The sequence below is a fragment of the Mus caroli genome, chromosome 8, assembly GCF_900094665.2.
Source record: "Mus caroli chromosome 8, CAROLI_EIJ_v1.1, whole genome shotgun sequence".
NCBI lineage: Eukaryota > Metazoa > Chordata > Mammalia > Rodentia > Muridae > Mus > Mus caroli.
The window spans coordinates 21,628,889-21,646,682 of NC_034577.1; the positions used below are offsets into that span (position 1 = coordinate 21,628,889).

Below are 17,794 nucleotides of genomic sequence, written 5' to 3' on the forward strand. Positions count from 1 at the left end.
CCACAGGCCGCCTCACACATGGAGACCCACAGGCCGCCTCACACATGGAGAACCACAGGCCGCCTCACACATGGAGCACCACAGGCCGCCTCACACATGGAGAACTTACTGGGGGGTTTTGTTGTTGTTGTTGTTGTTTTCTTCTTCAGTGACCTACTTAAAAGCTTAGGGCCTGGACTTTAAGGAAATGATGGTTTTGTCCAAATGAGCACAACTTCCTCTCTCACCTTTGACTGTAGCTCAGCAAAGGCCAATCCCTCTCCCATCCTCTCTACCCCCCAACCCCGAGCTATTTGACTCAGTCTGCACACAGGAAAGTAGAACCCTAACCCTCAAGCAGCACTCCCAGCATGCCCTGCACCTCTCACACTTGCGCCTCACAGGATGGCATGGAGTGGGGAGTGCATTCACTTTACAGGGGAGGGAAACGAAGCTTAGAAATTGCCACCAGCGCTGCTGCAGACCTGGCAAGGACTCTACATCCTCTGAGTCCCTCTCTCCATTCTCTCTGAGTCCCTCTGCATTCTCTCTGAGTCCCTCAGCATTCTCCTTGACCAAAAGGCTTGCTTTAAACTCATTCTCCTGATTCACTTTCAAATTCTTTCTGGGCAGAGTTTGAGCCGCTTTCCCCTCCACTTTGTGTGTGTACATGTGTGCGTACAGGAGTGAGTACACATGTGTGTGGGTGGTGGTGGGGTGCTAGGGACGAACTGCAAGGCCTCAGTACAAGTGTATTAGGCAAGTGCTCTAATACAGAGTGGAAAGCCCAGCCCAAACTCTTTCAATTTAAATATCCCACATTAAAAGGAGAAAGGGAAACGCCAGCATAGCTCGCCACCATAGCTTGCCACCAGCCATAATCTGTAAGATGACCACTGAAGATCCAGCACAGAGAACTGCCAGGAAAAAAACATGAAATGCATCAAGAGATGCAGCCAGGACCAACAAAGTCACGTGAGATGCAGGTCTCTGATCGGCAAAGAGAGATCTTTCACGGTTTGTGAGACACAGCTGGGAAGGAGGGGTGGGAGAGGAACAGCCACTGCAGGAAGATGCAGGTCTTTTATCAGCTCTTCCCTGCGAGCCTCTATCTTTTCAGGGCCTGGCAGGGCCTGGAATACTTTGCATATTTGTCAGGAGGTTGAGAGGATTATTTGTGTTTTTCTTCCCTGATAGTCACAGTTGCCTTGGTGATGAAAGGTGTTTGGGCTTTTGTAATGTCACTTGTAGAAACCTGAAAAGGAGAAGCTCGGATGACCACAGCAGGGGCTGCAGGCGGCAGGGCCAGTCAGGAAGCTGGGGCGGGGGCTTCTCCACCAGGCCTCCTGTCAGTCAGGCATGCATACACATTCAAGACCTCCAGAGAACGCCACCCGACCATTCCTGGGACCGGGCTCGCCTTTCTCTAAAGGTTTCCGGGGGCAAAGTGCTCCGCTCAGAACACTTCCCACCAACGACTGCCCCGCTGCTCGCTGCTCGTGCACTGGAGCTGGACTGGCTTTGGAAACCTGCAGCACCACATGTCGGCAAAAAAAAACCTCGCTGATCTTGCTGCTCGTTTTCCTAAGCAGACCCGAATTCTGCCAGCAGGCATCTTTCGGGGGTGTGAGTAAGAAGACCTGCAATCAGAGGTAGCGAGCTCCCTGGCAAATGCCACCTAGAGTGTTCTGAGCGCAGTTTCTCTACCTCCTCCCCCACGCCCTCCCCCACGCCCCTAGATCTACTCCTCCTGTTTCTCTTAAAGGAAAAAAAAAAAAAAATGCAGGCCTCCCAGGGATATCAACTGAGCAGGGCATATCAAGTTGCAATAAGACGAGGCACATGCCCTCACATCGAGGCTAGACGAGGCAACCCGGCTGGAGGACAAAGCTCTCAAGCGCAGGCAAGAGTCAGAGACAGCCCCACTTACAAGAACAGCTGCCCGTCCTAACGCACATGCAGAGGGCTTAGCTCAGACCCACCCTGGGTCTGTGACTGTCACTCCACTGTGAGCCCCTGTGGAGCCCTGCCTAGTTGATCTTGTGGGCTATGTTCTTGTAGTCAGACAAGATATTCTAAAGAGACACCTGTGTCCCAAATATCAAAATGTCCTCAGGAGCCGGGCAGCGGTGGCGGCACACGCCTTTAATCCCAGCACTTGGGAGGCAGAGGCAGGCGGATTTCTGAGTTCAAGGCCAGCCTGGGCTACAGAGTGAGTTCCAGGACAGCCAGGGCTACACAGAGAAACGCTGTCTCGGAAAAAAAAAAATGTCCTCAGGAGTCTCACACAGAGGAAAAGAAGGCCGGTGCCAACTAGATAGAAGAGGAAACTGTCTCCAACGAAGAGATTTCACACAGTTCTGGCAACTTACCACATCTTACAAGGTACATTGGAGCTAGGCAATGCTGTTGGATGATGGGGTGGGGGTGGGGTCTCACAATGACAAATTTGCTTAGTGATGCATGCCATTTGCCCTGTGCTTAAACCCACCTCAAATCAGACAGGGGGCGGGGGCGGGGGTGGGGAGCTGGACCTCTTCCCACCGTGGCCATGTTGAACACACCCCCTTTCCTGTTTTTCAGTATGTCTGGTCTCTTTAGAGACAGGCACACTGGGGCTGGTGGGTGAGCCTTTGATCTGCCAGGGGCCCAGGCTTTGAGCCTGAAAACTCCGTTAACAAAGTTCATGAGTGACTCGCCCTCTGGAATCCCAAATCGGATTATGGCTGTGGGCTTCAACATTAAATCAACTCCATTTTTTTTTTAAAAGATTTATTTATTTATTATATGTAAGTACACTGTAGCTGTCTTCAGACACTCCAGAAGAGGGCGCCAGATCTCGTTACAGATGGTTGTGAGCCACCATGTGGTTGCTGGGATTTGAACTCTGGACCTTTGGAAGAGCAGTCGGGTGCTCTTACCCACTGAGCCATCTCACCAGCCCTCAACTCCATTTTTCAGTGTTTTTTTTTTTCTTGAATCTGTTTTTTAATTCACTTAATTCCTATCCCCGAGAGAAGCAGTTAATAAACAATCTGTCCCAGCATGACCACACGGCATAAAGTAGCAATGTATGTGTTCCGGCATTACCTTTCACATAGGCCCAGAACAGGGCAGTTATCTTGGGATCAGGGCTGGGCTCATTTTTTCTGTCCAAAGGGCAGAGTACAGTAAGACAGCCATAATCTCATGCACGAGTTTATTTTTTAAGCCCATGATATGAAAAAGGTCCTCCACCTATCAGAAAACTTAAAAAAAAATCAAATGATCCCTCTTAAAAGTATATCATTTATAATATATGTTTTATAATTTATAATTATATTTAGAAAATTAACATTTATATTTTACTATTATAATTAAAATCTCATCCTTTGAAATTAGAAAGGACCTCTGAACTTGTAGAACGTGATGGGGGGGTCACAGAAACATTTTGGGGTTTGGTGTGGTGTGTGGTGTAGGAATCAGACCTAAGGTCTTACGTATAAGAGGCAAGATCTCCACCCTTGGGCTATATGTCTTAGCCCTTCTAGAATATTTTAAAACAATAGAATATTTTAGTATATGTTATATATTAATATGTAATATAGTATATTAGTAATTAATAAAAATTAATATATACTATTTTAAAATAATAGGATAAAATCCCAATCACACAGTGCGGCAGAGAATAAGAAACTTGGTCCCTGTACTTCTGCCGTCCCTTTCCCATAGTCTCCTAGCAGCAACGCCCAGTTTTGTATTCTCTCCCAAGTGACAGTCTGTGTTCCTATAAGTGAAAAATACACTTCCCCCAAATCACCTACCTACCTTGTGGCATTTACGCAGGGGTTCTTGGGGGTGGGGGGGTGCTGGGAGGGGTGGTGAGGATTCCAAGATAATGTTAACATCTAAAAATACATAAAACATTGTTTATGTTTCTTACATATTTTCGGATGGTGCCTTAAGGAGATCAGTCATCACATTTATAACCCTAGCACTTGGGAGAGAGAAACAGGAGGAGTGTGGAGGCTGGCCTTGGGTACACAGTGAGATGGACCCTCTCCTTGTTTGGGGATGGGGAGGAGGAAGAAGGGAGGGTGGATTAGGGAATGTGGAGGAGGACAGGATCTTTCTCCACAGATGAGGAAAAACAGATCCTCCCAATCACCCCTGCGGATGTAAAGCTCGCTCGCGCAGGTGGGCAAAGGGCTACGAGGAACGAATGCCTCAGAAACAGTTACTCTGCGGCTGGAGCAAATGCTGTCCACATTCCACAAGGCAGCCACACAGAGAGAATCACAGTCTTCGGGATCCCATGCAAACGTATTTATACTCTTTGCACTGTAGTTAAGAGTGGTGAGGGGGGGGCATGGCCTCCTGACAGGGAGGAGCCTGAGCACCAAACATCAGAGCATTAGTTGCCCTGGGACAGCAGCTGCCTGTTTTCTATTTGTTTGTCTATGTGTTTATTTGTGGGTGTGCATGCGTATACACTGTATGTGTGCGAGCAGCCATGCCATGGTGAGCACCCCTTTGTAGGGGTTGGTTCGGAGTGACTCCTGGGTACTGAAGGGTTTGGCGGGAAGTGCCTTGACTCATGGAGCCTAGAGGCTAGTCTTGTCACTAATTTCTAACTTTAAACACTGAGACAACTGCTGGAAACTTCCTTACTGTGAAGAACGTAAAAATATTCCACATAAAAGGACACTCCCACTAAAGTACAAATTTCACCACGAAGACTCTACTAACGTAAGACCCTATGGAATACAAAGCCACCTCTCTCGTTAAACTAATAAATATAGCATCTACTTTGAGCACCACCGGAAGGTCAAGAAGACCACAGCTTCACCACTCTATAGATGTGTCAGTGTTCATTTCAGGGTCTCGGGGTCTAGCTTAGACTTCAGGGTCAGCACAGCTACTCACTTCTCTCTTAGGGCCAAATCTCAATTACAGGCTCCAGTGGCGCACGCCAGCATCATCCCCATAGAAACCCAGCATCAGAACCTAGCCGCCTATGGCTCCTCTGGGAGGAAGGCGAGGGACAGAACGGCACCCTCCAGGGCATTTGAAAGCGGAGCACAGTCTTTTCCTAGATAGGGACATTTCATGGAGCAGCTCAGGAGCTGTCTTCCCCAGAGATTATAAATAGGGCAGAATGCCACACTGTGGGCCGGGCTGCTGAGGTTCAAAAAAACTTCTGCCCTGGATAGCACAGCAGCTGATCAGAGTAGCAGGGACAGAGATGTTTACGCCCTCTAACACTCGGGCGCTGTGTCCTCCACAGCAGCTATGCAGTTTAGCCAGTTCTGCTGTGGAATGGGGTGGGTAGGTGGCAACCAGGGCCGAGTTTTGATTATAGAATTACCCATTGGCTAGCCTTCCACCTGAATCCTTCCTTCTGCCAACTGACAGCTGCTGGAGGGACTGGCCCATCCTGAGAGCGGTGGACGGACTGCGCCTGCCGCAGCTCCAAAAACATTTTAGTAGCACTGAAAAGGCTATTCGTTAGGAAACACCAAACTTGGTCCTAAGAGCCAGTATTTGACATGAAAAAAGAAAACAAAAACAAAAACAAAAACCCCACAGGAAAGGCAGGTGAGAGTGATTTGCAGGCTGCTGAGGTGGTTAGCAGATAAGTCACTGTGGCCAACCCTGATGACCAGAGTTAGGTCCTGGGGACTCGTGGTGGAAGAACCAAACTACCTCAAGTCATCCTCTGAACTTCACATGTGTAGTGAAACACGCACGCACACGCACACGCGCGCACACGTGCAGAGGGTGGGGGACAAAGAAATGTAAAAGAATGTTCCCTGTACTATAGTCTTCAGTAATCAAGACACCAGGACATGGTGGAGATCACTTGGAATCCCAGCACTTAGACTTGAGGCAGGAGGATTTGAGAGTTTCGGGCCAGACTGAGCTACATGGCAAGATCCTGTCTCAGAAATAAACAAAAGCAAAAACAAAGCCACCCCCCCCCCACACACACACACACAAACAAAAGTAAGGCGTGTTACAAGGAAAAGAAGAATCAGCTATGCTTTAAAAGTGGACTCAAGCCATGCTAGTCCAACCACTACTGTTTCATACATTTCCTCTAGGGTTCTTTTCCCCCTGTGCAGTTAGTAGTTTTGAGCTGAGAGACCTTGAGCAACTTTGTCTAACTCTTCTCTGGTTCCAGCTCCCCTTCTGAAACGAGGCTGAGGGCACCTGCTTCAGAAGGGGCTCATAAAGTGCAGATGGTCCGTTTCTAGAACACGGCCTGCCATGAATTGCAGCTATAACTATTACTTAGCTGTAATCCAAACGCACAGGCAGCTTTATTTGTAGCACAGGGCATATGCCTTATAGTTATGAACTGTAACACAGCGAGAAGGGACCTGGCGGGCCCATGCCAAGGTGTTCCTCTGAGAAATTACACCATGCAATAGATCTGTTATAAAGGGGCTTATTTGGAGGAAGGGAGGGCAGTGAGCTCCCAGAGAAGGGGTAGAGACAGACAAGTAGACATGTAGACAGACAGACAGACAGGCAGGAACAGAGCCATGAGGGCAGAGAAGAGGATAGGGCATAGAGAAGGACAGAAAAGGGGGGAGAGAAACCGGCCAGGAACACATGGGGTAGGCGAGGGGAGATCTATCTATCTCTATCTATCTATCTATCTATCTATCTATCTATCTATCTATCTAGAGAGAACAGAGGTGGGGTCCTTTTATCTGGCTGCACAAACCTGAAGGTCCTGCCAGGCAGCAGGTGACGATGTAAGCGGTTGCTAGGTCCCCGGGAGAGCCTAGGGGAATCACTTGTAAGCTAACACTTATAATCTTCACACCACCAAGTCTGATGGCTACAGGACACCTGAGCATGCTACAGCTAACCAAAGTCAGATGGTTCCCGACACAAAGATAAATAGTTCTACGTTAGTTACCAAATACTCAAACACGCCCATCTAAAGTAAGTACCAAGGGACTTGCATTTGAAGGTACAGGAAAATATTCACCTTCACCTACACAATTAGCACTATATAATTTCAGTTTAGTTTTCTTATATCATTTCCAGAAGGTTTTTTTTTTCTTTCCTCCTCCTCCTCCTCCTCCACCACCTGGAAGAACTTAAAAATCCCATGATCTATGTTCCGAAACTTGTTAGGGATGTAGAGCCCATCACCAAGGCCTTTCTGGCTTTCACACCAGTGGGTGAAACGGGGAACCAGCAGCTCCTGCAATCAGCAACACAGCTGGACAGTGCAGCCAGTGGCAACATATGACCATGGGATCTCTATAAACAGACAACAAAAATTCAAGCACTCATCCTGAAAGACGTCCTACAAATTAGAAAACTTAACTCATTTTTGACATGTAAGCCTATCAGGTCTACTTATAAAGTTGATCATCTTTCAGAAAGCTATATATGGGTGCTATTCTATAGTGAGACCTGAGCTCAGATATAACCACCAATGTATCATGCCTGGCCTGGCCTGCCAAAGGAATTTATCCCGACAGGGAGAGATCCCTTGTGAAAACAGCATTCAAGGATTGGGGAAAGAGAGTGCACAGTCTGGTGCTCCATGCCTTGGCCGAGAGAAAACAAACTTCAGTGACCAACATCAAAGAGCGCTCAGTCCTCCTCAGCTCCTCACCCTGTAAACAGGTGGACGGTCTCCCTCTGTGAGCTCCTGGCAAGGGAGCAGAGAATATGTGGCTTATCTTACTATCGCTGTAAGTTCAAGGCAGGAAGAAAACACACCCAAAGAGTTTTATGTTAAATCACAACTTAACAAATGGTTAGTAAAAAATGAGAGAGGTTCCATTTTTGTGACTTGCAGGTCACATTCACTCTCCGTGAGAGAACCGTGCGTGCTCTAAGAGGTCACGGCCCTAGATACCCGGGGGCTCAGCCTGCCGCTGCTGCTGCTGCTGCTCTTCAGACCTGGCACCATTCTTGGTGACAAGAGGCCTTTTTAGGCTGGGCTTTCTGGAGGATCCCCCTCTTCTGGTGCTTAGCTGTGCCCTTGATCACAGAAGGGCATGGAGAAATGAAGTGTGTTGCAGCCACATCTCCAGTGGACGGACGGCTCTGGTATTGCTTGATAATGCCTTCCCTTTGGGTAGCTCAAAGGCGGGCTTTCAGGGAGGATAATTACAGCTGCCTTTCTTCTTTCCACAGCACATTCCTCATGTCCCCTGGGGACAGCCTGGACACTCAGACCCTTGCTTTTTCTCTACCAGGTTATCAACACACTTCTTTTGCAAAAAAAGAGGCTCTCTTGTTAAGTGTGGAGGTATTTCACTCCTGAAATTCTAGACCTCAGGAGGCAGAAGCTGCAGGATGAAGAGTTTGAAGCCAGACTGGACTACATGCTTCAAACAAACCAACAAGCCAAACAAATAAAAACCTTGAATGCAAACTACCATTACCATGCAGGAATCTCAGCTATTCACTCAGTAAGCCACTCACTGACTCTCAACAATGACCGAGTCCCCGATCACACAATAAACAAGACAGAAGTGGTCAGGTGAAAGCAGGCATCTCAGGCATGGCCTCTTGGGGGACATGAACTCTGTCTGACTTGGGGCACCATGTGGGGAAGACCCACTTGCCAGTCAATACACGGCTTGGGTGTTTTCCAAAGGCCCTGAAGGTTTAGAGGCCTGCCCTAGACCCAGAGCCAAAGGCAACGCTGGGAATTGCTGTAAGATGTAAGGATCAAATGGCCTCTTATTACCTACGCTCTCCTCCACCTCAGTCTTGAGTTCCCTCTCACTCCTGGAGCTTAAGCTGAATCCAGCACTAGCTGTCCTCTGAGGAGGGCGGGCGGGCGGGCGAAGCGACCTTTCCCATAGCAAAGTGTTTTAATGAATAGCTAAGCAGCTACCTGTGTGGAGTTGATGGTATTTTAACAAGCACACGTACTGCCTGTAATATAATTATTGCATTTCAAAGTTAATAGCTACAATTCAAATGGCCTATCAGATACTGCTTATAAAATTCTTCCTCGGATGGTAGCTAGAGAAACACTGTAAAGGCCTTTGGATAGAAGGGAATTTAAGAAGATGGCTTTCCACTACTCGCCATCTCTGATGTGAAATAGATGGTTTGCATACTTGAGTGTTATTTTTTTTTAAAGATTTATTTATTTTTTATATATATGTAAATACACTGTAGCTGTCTTCAGACACCACAGAAGAGGCATCAGATCTCATTACGGGTGGTTGTGAGCCACCATGTGGTTGCTGGGATTTGAACTCAGGACCTTCAGAAGAGCAGTCAGTGCTCTTAACCGAGTGTTATTTTTTTGCACAGGGACGTTCTTCCCCACTGTTATATCAGGTTTTCCTTTCCTGGGTTCTATATTCCTTGAAACTGGGACGTCATCACTTTGCCAGAACACTCCAACGAGGTCACACACCAGCCACACCATTACCAAGCAGGTACTTGGCCCACACTCAAACAGTCGGCATTTGTAGACACAGGCATCCACGCCCTGCTTTCAATGGCACTTTCAGTGGAGTCACTGGTTTCAACAGAAGACTCAGCTTACAAGTGGCACTGCCCAGGGTTGTCTTTGTCATGGTGACCTCACCCTGGTATCAGGGTGACTGTTGGAGTGAGAAAGCAGAACTGTTTCCTGGTTCGCTTTCAAACGCACAGCTCCCTGAGTTTACCTGTTTAATCTTCCTTCCCCTGCTCTCCCCCCTCCCCCATCACAGCCAATCTGTCCCAAGGGAGAGCAACTCAATCTATAACATATTTCTGAAAGGACCCACTACTCGCTACCTCCATACCTTCACTGTATTTGACGGTTACCACAGCACCTCCTCAATTATTGCAACAGCCTCCCATCTGGTCTGTGGGATTCCACACTAGGCCAAATTCAAATCCCTTTTCACTCAAGAACTTGGACAAGTTGGATCACACATCCTTTTAACACTGGGTGGCCTCCAATCCCTTTCAATTTTAAGCCATTCCTTTCCATTTTCCTTTCCATTTGGCCTTATCCTACTTCTACCTCAGGGCCTTTGCACAGCATGCCCCCCCCCCCCATTCCTCTTTATTCTTTTGCATAACCCCTGGGTTTAATCCCCAACACCATAAGCATAAAACAAAGGCTTACCTATCACTCACTACTTTATGAAATATGCTCTTGCTATATAGCCTCGGCTAGCCTTGAATTCTCAGGCTCAAGTGGTCTTCCTGCCTCAAACTCCTAAGTGAGCTGGGACCACTTTCCCATCATGCCCTCCTTTCCAATCAGTTGCCTTCTTCACATCCTCACCGGTCACTTTTTAAATATAATTTCCTTTTAATTTAGATTTATATATTTTATGCATGCGGGTGTTTTGTGTGCACGGATGTAAGTGCACTATGTCCATCTAGTAGCCTCAGGACAGAAGACAACAAATCCCCTGGAGCTGGAGTTACAGACAGCTGTGAGCTGCCATGTGAGCACTGGGAATTGAACCCAGGCCTCGGACTCGCATACATACAACACTCTTAACTGCTGAACCATCTCTCCAGACCCTGGTCATTTTTCTTTTATAAATCATTTTTCTCAGATATATATTTTTTGACTTTGTGTATGTTTGTGTGTGTGTGTGTGTGTGTGTTTCCGTTGCACATATATTTGCTCACCATGTGCATAAGTATCAGAAGGGGCCAGAAGAGGGTGCTGGAAACCTTGGAACAGTAGTTACTGACAGTTGTTAGCCAGGAACTGAACCCTGGTCCTCTGAAAGAGCAGCCGATGCTCTTAACTGCTGGGCTAGTTAAGATCTCACCAGTGCCGATCTTTTGATTTTGATAGCTTGTCCTTTCCCTCTCCACGATTTAGCACAGTACATTTTTTTTCTTGTGTTCTTTTGCTTAAGATCTACTTCCCAACAAGGGTCTGAATTTCCTGAAGCAAGCCTATTGCCTCTGGCCTCTGGCACACACAGCAATCCTAAAGAATATTTTTTAGCCCAGCTGGTAAAGTGTAGACAGTGTCTGTCACGGAGCATAAGGGCCCAAGTTTGGATCCTAGCACAACGCTAAAGCTGGGCACAGAAGTCGGTGTCTGTAACCCCAGCACTGGGGCCACTAAGGAGAGGTAGGACCTTGCAGCTTATTGGGTAGCCAGCTTAGGCACATTAATGAGATCCAGGTTCATCCAGAAACCCCGTGTCAAACAATAAGGTGGAGGAAGATGGAGAGATGGCTTAATGGGCAAAGCACTTGCTTCCCAACCTGAGGATCGAAGTTCTGGCCCCCCAGCAGCCATGCCAATGTCAGGCCGGTGTGGTGGCCCACCAGCAATCTGCTGCAGGCTCAGGGGATCCCCAGAACAAGCTGGCTAGCTAGTCACTCTTGGCTCGAGTGAAAGAGACCTTGCCTAATACCTTACGAGGCAGAGAGCCATCTTGAGGAAATCACCTGATGCCAACCTCTGGTCTCTTCCCGTACCCGCACATATGCACGCGCACTCACACAAAAGTATTTTGGAGGGTTGAGAATAGAGTTCAGGGATTCAGAGAAATCACTTGGCACACACTGGCACACATCAGGCCTTGATTTCAATTCCTAATACCAGAGGGGAAAAAAGCATTTATTAAAAGAATGGATACACTTTAGAGATGAGAAGGTGGCAAAGCCGGAACTTCTTCTCCGCTAACAATGTCTAACAAGCGAAATCACTAGTAATGCTCTCACCTGGCGACAACTTTGACGCGCTCTTTTCTGTGTTCATTTCATCCCACAGCCAACAGAAGGGAGGGTTGCTTATCACAGGATCTACCAGAGCCAGGAGCTCAGTTTTCTACACTAGGGTAGTCCTGCCTGCGGAGATGAACATTTCCAGGAAGGCCCAACATTATCTTTAAGGGAAATTACAAGAAAGAAAGACAAAGACACACACAGAGAGAGAGAGAGAGAGGGGGGGGGGGAGAGAGAGAGGAAACTAGTAACAGTATTGCTTGAATTTCCTACCCTGCTATAAAACAATCTGAATGTGCACAGGAGCCTAAAGCCACCTCCAGCTGCTTGCTTGCGACTTAACGAGCTCTTTGGTCAGATAAGCCATTTTTTTTTCCTATGCCTCTCAGGAAAACAAGTACTCAACGGTTTTTTATTTTTTTATTTTTTTTTGGTTTTTCGAGACAGGGTTTCTCTGTGTAGCCCTGGCTGTCCTGGAACTCACTCTGTAGACCAGGCTGGCCTCGAACTCAGAAATCCGCCTGCCTCTGCCTCCCGAGTGCTGGGATTAAAGGCGTGCGCCACTACGTCTGGCTCAATGCTTATTTTTAATAACCCAATCTTTTCCCACTGGTAACTTATTTCAGCATCTTACTATTTTTTTTAAAGGTTTTCAAAATATCTAACCTCTGCAATGTCCCAATGCTTGCAGAAGCAGGCATTTGCGTCTCAGCAGATAGAAGAAATGGACCCTCCACAACTGCTTCCCTGTCTTAAAATCCTGAGGCTTCCTGCAGTTTTAAGTTTTATGGTGCTTACCTGCATAATGACCCCCACCCACCCAGCTCCGAGGCTAAATAAATATTTTAAACTACCTCTGAGAGATTATTTCCCAAGTTTTGTTACTCTTAGCATCTTAAGAAGGATTGTCTGGTTTTGTTTGAAACCAATCTACTACATGAGACTAGAAAGCTGGGCTGAGGGTCCCGCATGCTGCTTACCTGAGATACTTCTGATTCATGTCTGCCGTTGTCTGTTGTCTCAGCACTTAACTGACTACTATTTAACCAACACCCACACAAGCCTCAGGTCTTTAAGAGATAAAAAAGAGTAATATTCATTCCTGTCTAATTTTTCCTAACTGAAGGCCACATCTTCCATGCTATTAAATGGATCCTGCCCATCTAGTAGGCTGTCCTATATATTAGGCTGCTTGGTGCTTTCAAAGTGTGTCATTACACTAAATTTGAGGTCAGCAACTTCAGAGTCATGATAAAAAGCATGTTCCCTTGTCTGCAAATAAATCTTGCTATATAGGGCTTATCAAGAGAACAATTAAGAAGCTGGCTCTTAATGTGATAATGGACCTCAAATTTAAGTGTCTAAGAAAAATCACCCTCTGTCCAGCAACTGTTGTGTCAGACACACACAAAAGCACAGCAGACCAAGATTTTAGCTTTCGTTTCTGATTTTTAACACGTTAAGGTGGAATCAAACCACTAATAACTAATTCAAATCGATTTTCTAGCCAAACCTGTTTCCTTCTGCTAAAACTTAACAGCTCTCCTGTGTTCTTCACCTCAGCTACCCGGGGCACCTTGGAGTTATACAAGGGCATCCAATAAGCTTGGCTTGAATGGGTTCCCCCAGCAGCTGGGAAAGCCCCTAGCGTCCTAGTCGTCGGAAACTTTGCGATTTCACCTACTTTTTGCAAAGCAAAGACATCCGATGTCAGTTATAAAAACCCACTAGGTAAGCCCAGTCTTACTTAGTCAATACTGTAAGACTTACACAGTCTTACTGCCAGTCAATATTGTGACTAAGTGGTAAGCAGCTCATGTGACAGAAACAGGAGTGACCATGTAGGTTTAGGGTTACCTTAGAGAAAATGAGGAAGAGGGATACAGAGAAGAAAGAGAGCTTAAGGGGGTTTTCATCCCTCACACAGCAGTGCAGGACCTTTTGAACCTTTACCCGGGCTTCATTAATCCAGGAAGCAGCAACTCTTTACAAACACCAATTAAGGGTAGCAGCATGCTCCATTTATAAATAGGGAAACTGGGGTGTTTGGAGCCAGAGGAGCCCAGCTATGAGTCAGGGGCTAGTGGACGTCAGACCTAGGACTGGGAAACCCCCATCTCTAGCATGGAGATGCAATCTGTCTTGCAAGGGGGATGAAATAGTCATATAAGAAACAGTTAAACAGAGCCGTGAACATCCATCTTGGAATGGAGCAAGATGAAGAGCTGGCAGTCAAGCCCTGAAAATGGCATTTAATCCAGAGAGGAAATAAAGTTAACTTCGGCTTCCCTTCTGCAGATACGGTCTGGCTTGTAAGACTCTGTGTTCAGAAATGCCTATTCATCTGCGGCCACAAAAAACGAAATCAGGTATCTTAATTCTAAATATTGCTTGCTGAAACAGATCCTACCCTAGCCTGGAAAATTCAGCTCCTCTGAATCCTGCCCCATCCCAAGAAAAAGTTAAAAGGCCCAGTGTATCTGAAGTACCAGGAAGGAACATAAGGATATGTTTCTTGACCCAGGGGGTTTGGTTGTTAACAGAGCTGGCATCTATAAGGTCAAGCAAAGTCCCCAGTTAGGCTGATCCAAGCTCTTGGGTACGTGAGATAACCATGTCAAAGGTTCCATTTCTTAAAGTGCCCTTTGCAAACACCAGTGAACAAAATAAAATAAAATAAAATAATCTGTAAGACTTTCAAGTGGCCAGGCAGTTGGTGGCGCACACCTTTAATCCCAGCACTTGGGAGGCAGAGGCAGGAGGATTTCTGAGTTCAAGGTCAGCCTGGTCTACAAGAGTGAGTACCAGGACAGCCAGGGCTACACAGAGAAAACCTGTCTCGAAAAGAAAAAAAAAAAAAAAAAGACTTTAATGTGAACTGGAGTTTGCCTAACTTTTTCTGCAAAATTAGGATGTCCTGTCAGAACCTTCAATTAAGGAGCCACAGGTAGGCTAGTGAGTAGCCACGGTACCAGGAATTAGAACCAGACAGAATTTACCAAACTCCAAAGAGCAACAGTCTACTCTACTCACTTCTACTGAGTCAGTGACAGATCTTGGAACAATCATCGACCACTAATTCAGATCCCTGACAAACAACAAACTGTTCTAGCGTTCATTTCGAGGGGGCGAATCAGATGGGCATGAGAATCAGCAATCACCAGGCTGGTGGGTTTTTTCCCCACTCTTGTCCTCCCAGGTTCGTCCAGCTCTGGGGGCACTGGGCTTTCACTCCAAATAGCTACCCTCCCTGGCCCAAGGTTCTCAGCTCAAATCCTCTCAAGTTCAACAAAATACTCAGGGGAGTGTCCATGCAAGATAAAGCGGATACCCCACCTAATATGAATTCTCCTACCTGCATATTATTTCAGTTCACCAAAACTTCATCTAGTGCTTAGTGTGCTGTGCGGTATAAGGGCGCCCTGAGGATTCACAAGTTCTCCTATCTTCCAAAAGCCCCCATAACTGGGAGAGCTGGAAACTGACAGCCCGAAGAGAAGCTGGGTTAGGTGAGCCTGCGGGCGAGGGGGAGCCAAGGGCCATCCTCCCATCGCGCGGTGGCTGCCACTCTCGCCCCCAAGGTGCACTGCCCGAACGTCCTTCCTCCCCTGGACTCCCCGCGCCCCGCGACCACTCACTGCTTCTTCCTGCGGCCCTGGTCCCGGTGCAGCTCCCGCAGGTCCACCTCGGCGCGGCCCAGGAACTTATCGAGACCGAGCAACGCGCGGTGCAGGACGGTGAGCTGCAGGGTGGCGGCGGCGGCGGGCGCGGCCCCGGAGGACAGCAGCGGCGGCAGCTCGAAGGTGGCTTCCTCGCGCCACACGGGCGCGCCCAGGCTGCGCTCCGACACCGACGTGGCGTACTTCTCCTTGCCCACCTGGATCACCGCATACGCGTCGCTCGTGCCCCCCGGACCCTTGGCCCGCAAGCCCCGCGCCTGTAGCACCGTCACCTGCACATGGGTAGGGGACCACATGGTCCCCGGGCCCCGGCCCGCTGAGGCCGCCAGGGACATGGTGGCGGACGCGGCACCAGGCTAGGAAGCCAGAAGGTAGCCGCTGTCCTCGGTCTGGACCGCCCACCCGGCTCCCGGGCCTTTTTAATGCTTCCGGCCACGCCCCCACCACGCCCCCTGCGCCCGCGCGCCACCTGCCCTGGGGGCGGGCCTCGCGGAGAAGGCGGGGACCTAAGGGTCACGTGGGCTGGCGCAGCCTGAAGATTTTTTGTATCAGAGAAGTGGTCCCCGGTTGTCTGAGTCCGTATGAGGGAACAGGAGCAAGCCTGCCCCGCCTAGCAGCAGATGTGAGACTTTGCCTCAGTTTCTTCTTGCGTAAAACGAGGCGACAGTCACCCCTTGGATTGCTGTAAAGAAAGTAATACATTTAAGTTTATAGCATAATTGCATGCCTATGGGAAGGGCTCCGAAAGTGGTAGCTATGCTCGGGTTATACCACACCACTCCAGGGATGCTTCTCCTGCTCTGGTCCACTGGGTACTGCTCTGGAGGAAGGTGGGGAGCCAGGGATGTTGTGAGAGACTGCGTCGGGGAACCGGAGGGTAGATGAGAGACCAGCCTGTAGTACCCTGCCCTTACCACATAAGGCTAGGTTAGGAAGAGCAAGAAGGGGGAACGGGAAACGGGGTTGCCAAACCGAACCCCTCGGTTCCCCATTTCTTCCTACGTAAGCCTCTTGCGTCCTCTCTGGACTCCATCTCTGGCCTCCCACTCGGTTTTCTTGTTCCCAGTCAGTGTCTAGCAGATTGGTGACTTCCCTGAGTGTTTCGGGTCATCCTTCAAAAGCTGAAATCTCCGGTGGTGAGTTATTCAGAGTGGAAATGTAACTTTGAAAGCCTTAAGGTTCAGGAAAGATGTGACACATCCGAGTTCTTACATTAAAGCTGGGGATAGAGCCCTGGTGCCCTGGCTCCCATGCTAGAACTGACGACACCTCCCGCGCTACAACACTTTAAAGGTTTCCAGGCTCCTCTCCTCTCCACTGAGCTCCCTCTGGTCGACCAGCCAACTGCTTTCCCGACTTCTGGAACCCCTGCAGTGTTGAATTACCGCCAGCTGCGGTACTTCTCACTTAAGACACTTGAAGGCATTCCTTTTTTGGGTCCCACCCCTTTGTTTTCCTTGACTTCTGGGTAAACAAACCTGCAGCCTAGAGAGTTTCTCTCCCTGGGGCCCCAACTGTCCCTTATCTACCTAGGTACTCCTCACTGCTTCTCACAGATTTCCACTTGACATAGCTGCCTGAAAGGCAGGTGACTTGTTTAACAACCCTGCTTCTCAGTCTTGGGGGGTGGGGGTGGGGGGTTGGAGAAAATAGGACTGCCAAGGTGGCTGGGTCATACAGATTATCAACACCAGGATTTGGAGTTATACATCAGTGTTAGACCTGGAGAGCTAGAAAGCTCACTGGAAGGCAATGAGCAGTGGCATCCTTAAACTGAGCCTAGTTGGGAGATGGTGGCGGTGCCGGTGAAGAGCATGCCAGTGACAGCCTTTTGCCTTCATTTCCCCCTGGGACTGTCTGCTCTCTGTCCCATCTGCCTTCACTTTACCCGTCCTTGCTGTCTATACTCAGTTGGCTGTCCTGCTTGTCCAGTGGGCCCTACTAGATGAACTCTACATCTGAGGTCCAAATTGGCTTTGGAAGTTTACAGCTCTGATTCCCTCCACACTCACTTAAATATATATATATTGGGGTTGGAGAGATAGCTTAGCAGTTAAGAGCACTTGTTGGTCTTCCAGATGACCCAGGTTCTATTCCCAGCACACACATGGTGGCTCATGACTATCTATAGCCCCAGAGGATCTGACAGCCTCTTCTAGCCTCTGCAGGCAAAACACCCATATACATAAAATTTGAAAATTTGTAAATATTTATTTTTACTATTTGTACAGAGAGAGAGAGAGAGAGAGAGAGAGAGAGAGAGAGAGAGAGAGAGAGAACAAGCTGATCTCAAACGTCTCTTTGTCCTGTCTCTGTCCTCTGGGGGCTGGGATTACAGATATGGGTCATGTTGCCCAGACTCACATTTTCTGTGCTGCTTCCACGAGAAGCAAGCAAGGATTGAACCCTAGCTGGATGAGCAGGAGGTAGCATCTCTTCTCTCATGGAAGGGATAAAGGGAG

The 17,794-nt window shown here is 48.2% G+C and overlaps 1 protein-coding gene and 1 long non-coding RNA gene across 3 annotated transcripts in view; one reads left to right on the forward strand and one right to left on the reverse strand.

Moving 5' to 3' along the window:
- The window catches only part of Rab11fip1 (RAB11 family interacting protein 1), a 32,993-nt gene extending 17,265 nt beyond the window's left edge, over nt 1–15,728 (reverse strand). Inside the window, exon 1 of one of the 2 annotated variants that reach the window (XM_021169907.2) lies at nt 15,291–15,728. In XM_021169907.2, the coding sequence (XP_021025566.1) occupies nt 15,291–15,667 (377 nt within the window). In that variant the 5' untranslated portion in view covers nt 15,668–15,728. The remainder of the gene's footprint in view (nt 1–15,290) is intronic. The other variant, XM_021169906.2, reaches the window with a different exon arrangement.
- On the forward strand, nt 736–11,827 carry LOC110299938. The gene is made up of 3 exons (XR_002378535.1): nt 736–996; nt 4,156–4,281; nt 11,699–11,827. It is a non-coding gene; the product is annotated as an uncharacterized LOC110299938 (long non-coding RNA).
- Nucleotides 15,729–17,794: the final 2,066 nt, after the last annotated feature.